The sequence below is a fragment of the Bacillus rossius genome (assembly GCF_032445375.1).
Source record: "Bacillus rossius redtenbacheri isolate Brsri chromosome 9 unlocalized genomic scaffold, Brsri_v3 Brsri_v3_scf9_1, whole genome shotgun sequence".
Lineage (NCBI taxonomy): Eukaryota > Metazoa > Arthropoda > Insecta > Phasmatodea > Bacillidae > Bacillus > Bacillus rossius.
Window position 1 is genome coordinate 16,414,063 of NW_026962012.1, and position 14,356 is coordinate 16,428,418.

At 38.6% G+C, this 14,356-nt stretch overlaps 1 protein-coding gene across 1 annotated transcript in view; it reads left to right on the top strand.

Moving 5' to 3' along the window:
• Positions 1–14,356, top strand: part of LOC134542635 (DNA-directed RNA polymerase II subunit RPB1) — a 90,392-nt gene that overhangs the window by 54,269 nt on the left and 21,767 nt on the right. Inside the window, exon 15 of the mRNA XM_063387033.1 lies at positions 8,896–9,101. Within this exon, the coding sequence (XP_063243103.1) occupies positions 8,896–9,101 (206 nt within the window). The remainder of the gene's footprint in view (positions 1–8,895; positions 9,102–14,356) is intronic.

Sequence of the window (14,356 nt, forward strand, 5' to 3'; positions counted from 1 at the left end):
CTGCGTAACCTTCATTGGATGCATCACTAAAACCATGGAGCTGGTATTCTGACTGTGGTGCAGAAACAAGACGAGGTACGGACAGCTTGCTTAGGACATCCAACTGGCCAATGAAAACCTGCCAATCAGCAACTAAGTCTAGTGGTGGGGTGTCGTCCCAAGAAACTCCCAGTAACCAAAGCCTTTGGAGAAAGATTTTGGCTCGAATGATGACTGGAGTAATCCACCCTAGCGGATCATATAACCTAGCAATTTCTGAAAGGATGGTTCTCTTGGTGACTGTTGCACTGGCATGCTGAACATGATATGAGAAAACGTCTGCCTTCCAATCCCATTGAAGACCAAGTACCTTAATAACTTCATTGCTACCATGAAAACTAAGTGGACTCTCCCGGTGATCTTCTGGAACTGCATCCAAAACTGCCTTACTATTACTGGACCATTTTCTTAGTTCAAAACCACCTTGTTTCAGGAGATTTATTAATTCTTGCTGTAACGCGAGAGCTTCTGTGACTGATGCTGCACCAGTCACAATGTCATCTACAAACACGTCATCCATCACAACCCTTGCTGCCATCGGATACAGAGGACCCTCTTCCATTGCAAGTTGCTGTAAGGCTCTCATCGCCATAAATGGAGCAGCTGAGACTCCGTAAGTGACAGTGTCAAGTTGGAATTCACGTATTGGTTGGTCAGGGTTCTCCCTCCACAGAATTACCTGGTATGGTGCATCGTCTGGATGCACGAGAACCTGACGATACATTTTGCAGATGTCTGTAGTTAATACCACACGGTGAAGACGGAAGTGAGTGATTATGTCCACAATGTCATTTTGAAGCTTGGGTCCAGTCATCAAAACATCATTGAGTGACTTCCCTGAAGTGGAGCGAGTTGAGGCATCAAACACCACTCGTAACTTTGTTGTTGAGCTGGATTCCTTGCACACATAGTGATGAGGGATGTAGTAACGACGTTCCTGACCAGTTGCATTATCTAGACAATGCATGTGCCCCAGTTGCTCATATTCACGGAGGAACTTGCAATATTCGGTATAGGCTTCCGGTTGGTGATGTAGTCTGGATTCCAACTGACGTAACCTCTTAACTGCATGACTACGTGTATCTCCTAAATCTGGGTCTCTCTCCTTAAATGGTAGTCTCAGTACATATCTTCCTTCGAGGTTTCGTGAGTGAGTCTCAACAAAATGATTCTCACATTTTGTGTCTTCTAGGCTGGAATGCTGGACAGATGGTAACTCCTCGGTCTCCCAGAACTTGCGGATGGTATCTGTTAGGGCTGTATCCGATGACGCATACATTGAGACAACACCACTACTGGAAGTATCTGCAACCTGAGTCACCTTACCCATAATAACCCAACCAAATATACTGTGCAACGCTACAGGAACTCCCTTCGAAGGCTGGTACCGCCCACCATCAAACACGTCTGGATATACATCAGCACCAAGAAGGATATCAATTGCTCCTGGAGTATCAAAAGATGGGTCCGCTAGTTCCAGATGTCGATACATGTCTCTCACATGGTGGGGAAGGGGAATGGTGGGTAAATTGGCAGCTATGTTCTTCAACACTAAAGCATCAGTAACAACGTCAGTTCCTACGCCCTTACATGATGTTAGAAAACAAGTAACTGCACCACTGTTAGCAACAACAACAGAGTGAGCCAGACCCACAACAGGAACCTTAGCCCTTCGACACTTTAGCCCCAACCTATGAACACATTCTTCGGTAATAAATGAGCTCTGCGATCCTGAATCGAGTAGTACTCTAACATTTTGCAGCATTCCACTTGCATCCTGAACTCGTACCATAGCAGTACCTAGAACGACAGTGGTTGAAACTGCAGTTGAAGAAGTTAGCGATACCACTGTCGCAGCATCCTCCTTGTGACTTGCTTGTGGCATAGTAATCTCTTGGATGGATTCACCTGCAGGTAGTTTCACTTCTTGATTGGGAACCGCAGTGTGAAGGAGAGAATGGTGTCTCCTGCCGCAGTGATAACAGTTTCTTCTTGACCTACAATCCTTCACTCTGTGACCTTGTAAGCAGTTAAAACACAGCATCTTCCTACGTACAAACTCTATCCTGTCATCACTTGACTGACCCGTAAAAACAGGGCACTTGTAAAGTCCATGCATGTCTCCACAGGCACTACAGGGCTCTGCTTCTGCTGTCACTAGAAATGAGGATTTAAAATTTGGGTTTTTAGGCAGTGACCTCTTTGGAAAAGGGCGTGCGTCAGGCACTACAGCTGGAGTGTGATTTGACATCATCAGGGCCTTAGACTGCAGCTCCACGAACTCTAACAATTGATTAAATGTGGGCATTTGAACATTTTTGTGTGCTATTTCAAACTGATTTCTTGTATCTGGATCAAGCTTTGGTAACATTAGATTCAGCAACACAAAGCTCCATTCAGTAACAGGCAACTTCAGAACTTTCAAGGCACCCAGATTCTCCTTTAGAACATCTACCATATTTCTCAGTTTGTCAGGCGCAACAATTGACAGACGAGGAAGTTGCACAATCTTGTCCCAATGCATGTTTGCAATTGCCCGGACATTGTGATACCTATCTACCAAAGTTTGCCATGCCAGAATATAATTTTCCTTAGACAGTGGGAGTGTCTTTATTAGATTAAATGGCTCACCTGATAGTGATGTCAGAAGGTATTGGTGTTTCTCCACATCTGACAGGCCCTCATTATTATGCACCAAGGATGTGAAAAGGTCATAAAATGTGGGCCAGTCAGTCAAGAGACCCTTGAATTCTGGCAACTGCAGCTTCGGCAACTTAACGTTCGAAGATGTCTTGGCAATTTGATTGCGTTGTTTGTTCTGGCCTGTTTCGTTAACAGTGATCTTGTTAAATACTTCCTGTATCCTATAGTAGGCTTCATCAAATTCCTCAAGTTCCCTTTCGCTGGCTTCAGATTCCACTGACTCGGTCTCTGTAGCTTGAATAGCAAGTTGCATGTGATTTTCTTCAAAGTCTGTCTTCAATTGGTGTAAATCGGTACACGTGGCCTTGAAAAGTCCCGCGCGACTCGGGTTGCGCTCGACTTCGTCGGCGAGCGTCAGAAGTCTTGTAATGCGGCACTTAACGAGGCGCAAACGTGTTTTGGCTTGATTTGACATTTTAAGTAACGGTCTTGCAGACGTTCGGACGCACCGGCAATACACGAACCAATGCAAGATAGGTAACCTAGGCCTAACCTAAAACCACACGTGTTGCCTATAATCGCTTGCACGCAATCAAAATTACGTAAAGTACATTTATGAGCTCAAATAATACAGTGTTTGCGTATACACTGATATTTTCTTAATAGCACAACACTATAGTCCCGGATAAAGTCACGCACGCGATTCGTAACGGTACTGCACATGTCAATTTTTGAACAAAGAAGACCGATATCTGAATGGCTTTTACGTTGTTTATGCGATCCACCGAATAAACTGGCTCAAACATACAGATATCCGGCCCGGAGGACCAAAAATGTTCACAAAACTGAATTGAAACTAATAGTTTAGCTGCATGACGCCCAGCAACGCGGAGAAACGGTAAAAGACTGACGAAACTATTTACAGATGGCACTGCTGAACAAGATGGCCGCCACAGTGGCGCACTCACGATCGATGGCGCCAAATTCAAATATCCAAACCACCACACGTTCTAGCACTATGCCCAAACAGTAGGTTTGAAGTAACATAGCTATATTTATTTTGATATAGTAACATCCAATTTTTGAAAAATGATGAAAACTTAAAAAAAAATACCTCTAATTTAATATTTCTAATAAAAACTTCTAATTTAATATTTATATTAGTGTGGCCATCTTTTAATTGATTAAATTAATTTAAAAATATCATAGTGTTTAAATTAGAGGGATAGTATTCTGTTATATCAAAGAAAGATAAAAACAACATTTATGTGTTATCAAATATACAGGAAAGCACCAGTACAACGAACTTCAGTTAAACTAACACTTCACTTAACCGAACTCATTGTTTGGTCCCGCCAAAAACGTATATAATAACCTTAATTTTTATTTCATCTTAATGAATTTTACAACTGTCTGTGTCTTCCTGAAACAAAAATATTCACTTGAACAAACAACCTAGAGGCAAATTTTGAAAAAAATTACCATCCAAAAAATTGTACTTTATTTTTAATTTTCTTATTCAAACGTAATAACGTGTACGTAAACAACAACATAACCTACACATTACGGATTTTCTGTAATTATTATGGATTTAACACCGAATTACGGAACATCGCTGGTTTATTACAGAAACTAGGCTTTGTGCTGCACGGTAACTGAAACATATTCCGTTTCTGTTGTGCTGTTTCGTGAACGCAGTTCGAATACATCGTGTGTTTGCGTTGTACAGTATGATACTACGACACGACCATGTTATGCTAGACTGATGGGACCCAAACGTAAACAAACACTTTGTTTGTTTACAAACACAAGACTGCATGAATGGCAAATGATAGTTGTAAACACACGAGTGCAAAAGTAAATACAGCAAAACCCCTTATTTGCACTTTTCATGGGGACAAAGTAAAAAAGTGTAAAAAGCGGGAAAGTGTAAATAAAGGGAAAAGTATAAAAAGGAGTACAGTTTACCTTATTTAGAATTTTTTTCCTTTTGTTTAATAGCACATACTACAATGCAGGTACAAACACACTAACAACAAATTTTACTTTAGTATTTAATCAATTATTAATTTACCACATTTGACAAAAATAAATAAAGAATGAAAGCCAAAATGTTTTTCTGATTACTTCCTAAAAAATAAATTTGAAATTTTCTTCTGCTTGCTTTTTTAGCTGTTCAAGGAGATTATTTGCCTCTCCAAATTATAAATACAGTTGCAACCGGCAGGGTTTATAACAAATACGGGCTACATACACATTGCTCACAGTAAAAAAATTTTTTAAGAAAAGGCCGCAAATTGATGAATATTTACCGTCAATAGCGCGCCAAACGCGGAGAAAGGTCATTGTACTCGGTCAGCTGCTGTAACGACGCGGCGGCGCATGCGCACTCTATGCTCCGCCCAGACTCATGACGCTATCAGCCGCCAACCAATAGATGCGAGCTTAGCGGAAAAAAATATAAGCTCCACCTCCCGTGTACCAATTTTATCCAGTTCTAATACCAGTTTATTGGTATACGCACCAGTTTTCTCGCTGCCGTGACATGTTCAAGTTTACGTTTATCATGATGTCTTGATACCAATAATTAATTATTTACGATCCCCAGAAATAAATGGTTAGTTTAAAAAATATGGCGTCAACTGTACAATACTTCCCAAATTATAAAAGACGTATAAAACAGTTACCAAGACACCGCTCATTTTATCTTGTGAAGTTTATGTCTCGTACCAGTATTTCGGCTAAGTTGTGACATAAATACAGTAACAGAACTTACAAGCAGCCATGTTTGTACATTCATGAGTTTACGTTTTTCCCTCGTGCATTTTAGATTGTCTCTTGCTATAATTACTCGTACTTTTACACGCCTAGGCTTAAATTATTACATGTTTAGAAATAAAAGCAACTTTTCATGTTATAAAATATGTATATTTTGCTATTTAAAATGTTCATTGCCTACTAGCTCCACGGTATTTTCTGGTTGTTTATGGTTGTTACGTGACGTAAATAGCGGGATTGATTCGATTTTTGAGACGTAATTCGCGGGAAAGTATTGTATTGGACTATATGGGAACCAAACGGGACCTGAAGAATATAGTGCAAATAACGGGAAAACGTAAATAACGGTAACGTAAATAAGGGGTTTCGCTGTACTTTGGTTCCTAACACTACTTTGCCCTGTTTGCCATGAACTTAAAACATAAATATGGAGACTGACCTGTAGTACAAATAAACAATAACAATGGGTGATTTTCCAAGAGATTTTAATAATATTAAGAAAATGAAGACAAATCAACAACATAACATTGGAATTGCATTTAAACTGACAGGTTCTGACAATGGCTAAAGTTCTCTGAGAGTCTACAGGCACAATGTGACTAGCAAAATGTTATTGAAAATTCAGGACGTTACGATGGGCACCCGGCTCGACAACAGTCCAATTCAAAACTCAGTCTCTATTTTTGGTCTCCAACACAACACGTAGATGCCGTCTACACATTAAATAATGGTGGGGTTTTCTCCGGGCTAAAACTCTGTCGGTAGGCTATTTCTACCCCCAGGACCTCTGGGGGGACCGCGGACAGTTACTCTTAGCTTGCACTGTCTCTGCTATAAAAGTCTCGTAGCGGGAATCATAGTGTAAGATGAGGGGAGTTTGCAGTCCAACAATGCGCTGGCGCCGACTCAAGGCGACCACGCCTTACCTTGCGAATGCTGCGCTGGCTCAGCAGTCTCCAGTCTGCGTGACGGCAGTCCCAAGGAGTGCGTTGAGATGCACCAGTATGCACCACACACTTTAGGTCACCAGAGCACTCACACGAGGCGTAAGTTCCGGCGCGCGCATCGTTATTTCCCGGACCGCGGACGCGTTGGCAAATTCGATAAATACAGTTCCAGTTCAGCTGTCAGTATTAATAACACCGAAAGTTCAACGTAATTGTCGCGATTCCGCAGCCCGGAATCGCGGGTAGCGAAAACTTCCCACGCGAAGCGACACAAGCTCGGACTCTGCACAGCGGACTGACTCCCTGAGAAAACGCCGGGCGGCTCTTTTATACGTCTGCAGAGCGTCACCAGCGGCCTCTCCTATTGGCCCTTTAAGTTCAGGCGGTTACCGATTGCCGCTAATACTCAACTCAATTTCTTAACGGGAGTTCCGTAGTTCATAATGTCCAAAATGCGTAGAAATTTAAATTGAATATAAGTTCCACTGTAATTTAAATACTTTAAATAAATATCAACATTGATAATCTGGCGGCGGGCAGCGGGAAAGAGAGCGGTCTGGCGCTGGCGCGCATGCGCCGTCACACTATCACTTCAAAAGCCGCCTCCCAGCACCGTCCGAATATTTGCCAACACCGCGGACCATTGTTGACTAGGCCCCCACTAACACCGTTTATATGTCCTTAAATACGCCCTACTGACCATATATATATATGTGGGCTATATATGACGGAACTAGTATGTGTGCGCATGTACTGTCGAAATTAGTAGATTAATTCTCGTGTTTTCAAATAATAATGGCATGGTATTACGTCCGTTGTACGATACAACTAGGACATATTCTCGGACTTTTCGTTTTTTGGTTACTTACATCACGATAATTTTTGTACGGTACTTTGGCTAACCTGTATTTTAATTTTTTTTGAAAGCCATTTTTTTCATCATAGTGTTTTTGTCGTGTCTACAGACGTGAAATTTTTTTACATTTTTCAAGTGTTGTGTTTTTCAGTGCCGGTTGTAGAAATGAAGCGTGTGACAGAACAAAAGTGTATCTGGGGGAGAAAGAAAAGAACGCAATTCTTCAAAACTTTCGACCTAAGACCTAACTATGTATTCAAAAGAATGGCCATACTTGTCGTCTTCAAATGTTTTGGAACACCACGCGTTGTAATGTATGCAGGTGTGACTTTTCGATTGCACATGGTGGAAGGGATGACCGTAGACGGCATATTGAATCAAAGAAACATGCGGATCATTTTATAGCCATGACAAGCAATAAATCCATATCGTAGTTTTTTCGCTACATCTGAAGAAACGAAAGTAACAAACACAGAGTTATTGTTTACAAGTTCTTTTGTTTGTCTTCTGTTGTTAATTTATAAGACAGTTCTTATCCAACCAGGATAAAAGAAGCAAATAAAAAGACAATTGTTCAAAAATATAACTATGAATACTTAGAATTGAAGGTTGAAAATTTCCTGTAAAATTATTGACATTTCTTACATATTCAGATGATTGTATTGTTCAAATTTTTTTTTTCTTCGATTCATTAATTTTCATTGTATTCATATCCATAGGCCTATATTTTTCATTTTTTTTTTTTGCATTTTTGCCTTGTTTTATCTTGTGTTTGTCATAATTCCTCAGGAAAAATTTATAGTGCATGATTTACACGTACTTTTTTCATACAATATTCATTACTGATGGGTGTGATTTGAGGTTGGCAGCTCTGCCTACAATGTGTCTCCTGACCATAGACAAAGCATCAGCAGAGAGTATGTGAACAGGTTCTTCAAGCGGCCATAAACTAATGACGAACCTTAGTACACTTAAGGTGTTTCATGTGTTTATCGATATACATATTATAACAATGCTTATGTTTCCATATAAAGAACTTCAGTATAACAAACTCAACTATTTTTTGGTCCCTTCATGTTCTTTATAGTGAAGCTATCCTGTATTATAGCTTAATAACATTTATATTTCATGCTGGTAAGCTCTTAAAACTTAATCTAAAAAAATCCCTTTTGGCACAGCCTACAGGCGTAGGTAAATTTTGAAATACCTGTTTATTCTGGAAATATTTTGGAAACTTTTATAAACTTCTGGAACATTTTAAGAATGTAATGTAGTCTACATAACATATTTATGTTCTCCAATATTACTAAATGATGGATTAAATATTGGCTTATTTTCCATCCAGTGAAAATATTACGAATATTTTTAACACAATGTATCCAGCATTGAATAATTTAGAACGCAGCATTGAATAACTTAGAAAGAATTTCATATCACAAGAACCATTGTTCCCAGAGACAGGTGGCATGTGATGGGATGCAGGGAGAAGCGAGTGACGGTATCTGCGACCACATAGCCCACTGGGGAACATCACCCGGTCTCAGGTGGTGTGGTTGTAGTTTTGAGCAGTGCACTGGAGGGCAGGCGTGCCCGAGGAAGCGTGCAGGTGCAGTGTGGGGGCGCGTGTTGCAGGCGTGAGCAACCTGCTGAAGAAGTGCGTGATAGTGGCCGGCGACGACCACCTCAGCAGGCAGGCCAACGAGAACGCCACGCTGCTGTTCCAGTGCCTGGTGCGCTCCACCCTCTGCACCAAGTGTGTGTCCGAGGAGTTCCGACTGTCCTCCGAGGCCTTCGAGTGGCTCATCGGGGAGATCGAGACACGCTTCCAGCAGGCCCAGGTACGGCCCCACTGCCGACACGAGTCTTGTAATGAAAACCATTTAATTTGTAATTCATTATATGCTAGTATTTTTAAATATGTTACTTTTTACATTATTTAATTCACTCAAAGATGTTTTTGTGGTAATTCAAGGTGTTTCTCTGCATTGAAAATAATTTTAGAAGCAAGCAAACATAGGTTTTAGGTTAGATACTGTACCACAATACAAATACAGTGAAACCTCGTTTATTCGTTCCCGCATTGTAGAATTTCCCGGTTTTATTGTTCAATGTCCGTGGTCCCGAAAAAATCCCGCAAGAACAATGTTAAAAAAATCCCGTTTCCATCGTTTACGAATATTTTTTAACCCGGTTTAACTGGTTGAACTTTACAGGCTTTTTACCGATTTACATTCAAATTCCCGAGAAATATTCCAGTTTACGCGTGTCTGCACGACACGCAATACCAATATTTACATATGGCGGCCATTACTAAAAGAAAACTAATAAAGTGAGCATGACGCTGTTGCTAACAGGTTCACCAACTTCGATAAAACAACAGACGAAAGCTAACGCTCGCACGATAGTTCTTGCTTTGTGCGATAATCGACACAACAATATAACCGTGGTTGATATACTGTACATACTAGCCCAACGTAAACACGTTTCTATTTAGCGGCAGTGAAATCCTGCGAGAAACATAGACGAAATTGTTCATCCTAGCGTTTCCGTGGCCGGCCGTATATGCGCGAGATTTTCTTTGTTTACGGTAAATTAGCTTTACGCATTTAACTCTAATGCACGTGTGAAATTTGTAAAGGTTCATTGATATGTAGGTATAGGCCTACAAAAGAGGTTAAACCATTAAAGAGCGTTTAGAAATTATAAATGCCGTTGAAAAAAATCCAGGCAAAAAACGGGTTGATTTGGCAAAGCGCTATGGTATTCCTCCATCGACTCTTAATTCTATCTTCGCTAGAAGAAATGAGATTCGGAAACAAGCAAGTCAGTTCGGCCAGTCTTCAAAAAAACGGAAAATGGCAAGAAAGTCGAAATACAGTGAGCTTGAGAAAGTTTAGTTTTCTTGGTTCCAGCAAGTTCGGGCATCAAACATCCCAGTGGATGGCACATTTTGTTCATTTAAAAAAATTAAGGAAGTAGTGAAACCCCTTATTTACGTTACCGTTATTTACGTTTTCCCGTTATTTGCACTATATTCTTCAGGTCCCGTTTGGTTCCCATTTAATCCAATACAATACTTTCACGCGAATCACGTCTCAAAAATCTAATCCATCCCGCTATTTACATCACGTAACAACGATAGTAGGCCTAAAAACATTGTGAAAAACGTAACTTTTATAGTCGGCAGTGAACATTTTAAATCGCAAAATAAACATATTTTATAACATGAAAAGTTGCTTTTATTTCTAAACATATAATAATTTAAGCTTAGGCGTGTAAAAGTCCGAGTAATTATAGCAGGAAACAATCTAAAATGTACTCTGGAAAAACGTAAACTCACGAATGTATAAACGTTCTGTTACTATATTTATGTCACAACTTAGCCGAAATACTGGTACGAGACATAAACCTCACTAGATAAAATGAGCGGAGTCTTGGTAACTGTTTTAAACGTATTTTATAATTTCGGAAGTATTGTACAGTTGACACATATTTTTTAAACTAACCATTTATATCTGGAGATCGTAAATAATTAATTATTGGTATCAAGAAATCAAGGTGAACGTAAACTTGAACACGTCACGGCAACGAGAAAACTGGTGCGTATACCAATAAACTGGTATTAGAACTGGACAAAACTGGTACACGGGAGGTGGAGCTTATATTTTTTTCCGCATCTATTGGCTGACTGCTGATGGAAGGTCACGAGTCTGGGCGGAGCGTTGAGTGAGTTATACTGCGCATGTGCAGCTCAGTGAACAGAGAGAGCCAGCCGGCGGCTACGCCACGCCATAACAGCTGATTGAGTACGATGACCTTTCTCCGCGCACGGCGCGCTATTGACGGTAAATGTCCAATTTGCGGCCCTTTTATTTAAAAATTTTTTACTGTGGTGCAATGCGTATGTGTAATGTAGCCCGCATTTGTTATGAATGCTGCAGGATGCGACTGTATTTTAATTAACTTTAACGTATTTCTTACTTTTCCCTTTATTTACACTTTCCCGCTTTTTACACTTTTTTACTTTGTCCCCTTGAAAAGTGTATATACAGTGTGCTGCTGGTGTCAGTTTGTGGAAATACCTGACTGATTCACTGAAAGTTTTTGCAATAGTACATACATTGTGCATTTGGTAACTTTAGAGTGTGTTCCCACATTGTAGGATTTCCTGGATTATCCGTTTTTTACTCATGGTCCATTGGAAAACGGATAATCAGGGTTTCACTGTACATTACACAAATAAAGTTGCGGTCATGATTTTGTCACTTGCGGCCGTGAGTTTGTCACTTGCAGCTGTGAGTTTTCTACCAATGGACGTGTGCGTGCATTGGTTCGGAAGTAGTTGTGTTCTTTTCAGTTCTTTGATCTTTCCCAACATTGATTAATGATCAGCTGGTCAACCTGAATTCTTGTGGTTTCTTATGCCCAGTATCGATGAATTCACTTAAGATTTAGTTCATGTCCATTCTACTGATATGTTCAGACAATCTCCTTTTTTTTTTTTAAAAAAAAAGCTTTAGGTGACGGTAATTATGGAGACAAGTAAGTTGCAAGAACTAGGAAATCTTGTAAAAACTCTATGCTATAAAGTAGATAATTTGAAAAATAAAAGTTAAGTTCTCAAGATGTTGCTACTTGATTCTAGGTTAGAATTGTCTATTATTAAGCAAGAACTAAACCTGCTCAAACACGTATTACATCTGAAAAACTATTAAAATATATTCTGCAATCTACTTTAGGTTCTGATTAGGGATGGGTTGAGTACACATTTTTATCGATTCCGATACCGGTACCGATTCCTAAATTTCGATTCTCGATTCCGAGTCATTCCAGTTTTCGATTCCTGGTAATTCTGGTCACATAATTAAAACTACTTAAGAATTTAATGCATTACATAATGATAATAACATGTATAAAGGATAATTATAAACTTAGGATTAAATGTTGAGGTTTTTTTTTTCAATTACCAGTGAAGAAGTATCTTCACATAAAGTTTGTTTGCTAGTAAGTACTAGGCTGTGCACAAAGAAGTTCAACATTTAGACAGGGTTCTTTAACAGGCGATAACGCCGATAACATAACATCTTTTTTCAAAATGGGTTCAAAGGTAGCACTACTTTTTTCTGTGGTACCTTTTGACTTAGTTGGTGACAGTGCTGTAAACAAAAGTTTGTTTTTCTTCAAAGACTATTTTTTCTGGTAGTAATGTGTGCCGGGATTTCAAATGCTTCATTAAATTATTTGTAGATTTGTAAGTACGGCTCCGTGAAATTTGCGCACTACCATGATTACAAATTGCATATTTGTCATTTTCACTATTGATGCGAAAATGTTCCCAAACTTTAGACATGTTGATACAATATCAGACCATTCGCATCGTAATTTGAAACGACAGTCTGCGAACATTTTTTTACTAACAAACTAGCAAAACACTTGAAAATAGTTTTAGCAAAACAATATTTGTGCCAAATAAATAGCATAAATGTGCAACAATTCACAGTAACCTCAATAGCACGACGGTGAATTACGCCGCCGTAATTCACCGTCGTGCTATTGAGGTTACTGTGAATTGTTGCGCATTTATGCTATTTATTTGGCACAAATATTGTTTTGCTAAAACTATTTTCGAGTGTTTTTCTAGTAATTATTACGGATTTCCTTTGCAAGAAATAAACACGAGCCTCTGTTGGCGGTATGGCCAGAGAATTCTTTAAAATCGATTGTTGCTTTCATTATACAATCTGTCCCGTACGTAACGAATCGATACGTTTCGACTTGACTTTATATTTTATGGCCACCAGAGATTTTGTGGAGGCCATCATCCTTGAATGGCTCACAACTAAAATGGTGACGACACGTAATGTGATCTCGTTTCATAACCGTCACTTTCTTCACAAAAAACAATGGACTTTTCTTAACTGCAAATAAAATTAATAAGTCTTTTTACAATTTATTTACGTCTAATACATGAGTGAGGAATAATGTTCTTCGATCGTGGAGTTTTAATTAGAGGTTAAACATGCCCGGTAACATTGTTTTTATTTATTTTTATTCGTATAAAATTAATATTTAATAATAATGAGGATTATTAGGAATTTAATGCGCATACGGCAGGTAAGATATATTAAAATAAGTAAGTAAAGTTCAGACGAAAATATATTACTACTGTATTTTCTTAACTTAACCGATTCCTAACCTACCTTGCCCTTTTTTAGTACCCGATACTGAGTACCCAAATTTTTTAATAATCGGTGGTATCGAGGAATCGGAGAATCGAATCGACCCATCCCTAGTTCTGATCATCTTTGATATGTATTTGTTTTATTTCTGTTTTATTTTCTCTTTTCATATTCAATGTCTTACTATTAAGTATTCTAGTTATTAATTGTAGATGTATATTTGTAGTTACCTGTATGTTTGTAGTTCCCGGTATGTGGTGCTGCTTGTATATGTTGCCTGCCCAATTTTTATTTTGTGTTTGTCTTAAAAGTTTTTCAACAGTTGGTGTCCATGGTGCAAATTAATAAATAAATGAATTATCCTTGTTAAGGTAATGGACATGCCAAAATTCACAAGCTGAATAACTTACTTAAACTTACATTGTACGAATTTTGTGGTCATTTAATGTCTTCTTATTAAAAGTTTACACTCTTTTTAATGCCCAAGAACCATAAACACAATCACGTAAAAACTTATTCAGCAGCTAGCATTAAGTCCACTTTCAGTAGCTTGTTACAAAAAAAATACTAATCTAATTTTAAAATACAAATTTATTAGTTGCTCATCTTCAGAATGTGTTACCACACTTATAAAGGCAATATTTACCTTTTATAGAAAGTAAATATTTAATTTCCTTAGTATTTATTTTGTTTAATTACACTTTATTCCGTATGTTTACATTTGTAATCTATGATTAATTCAGATTTAAATTTCTTTGGTTATCGTTTTGTCTATGTATTACTCTATGTTAATTTTTATTTTAAATTATTTTTCAAGGCTAAGATAGCAGTATTTTTATTGAAACCAATATTAATTTAAAGATGAACAACGACAGTAATGGGTAGTAATTTTAATAGTTTTGTTTTATCAACAA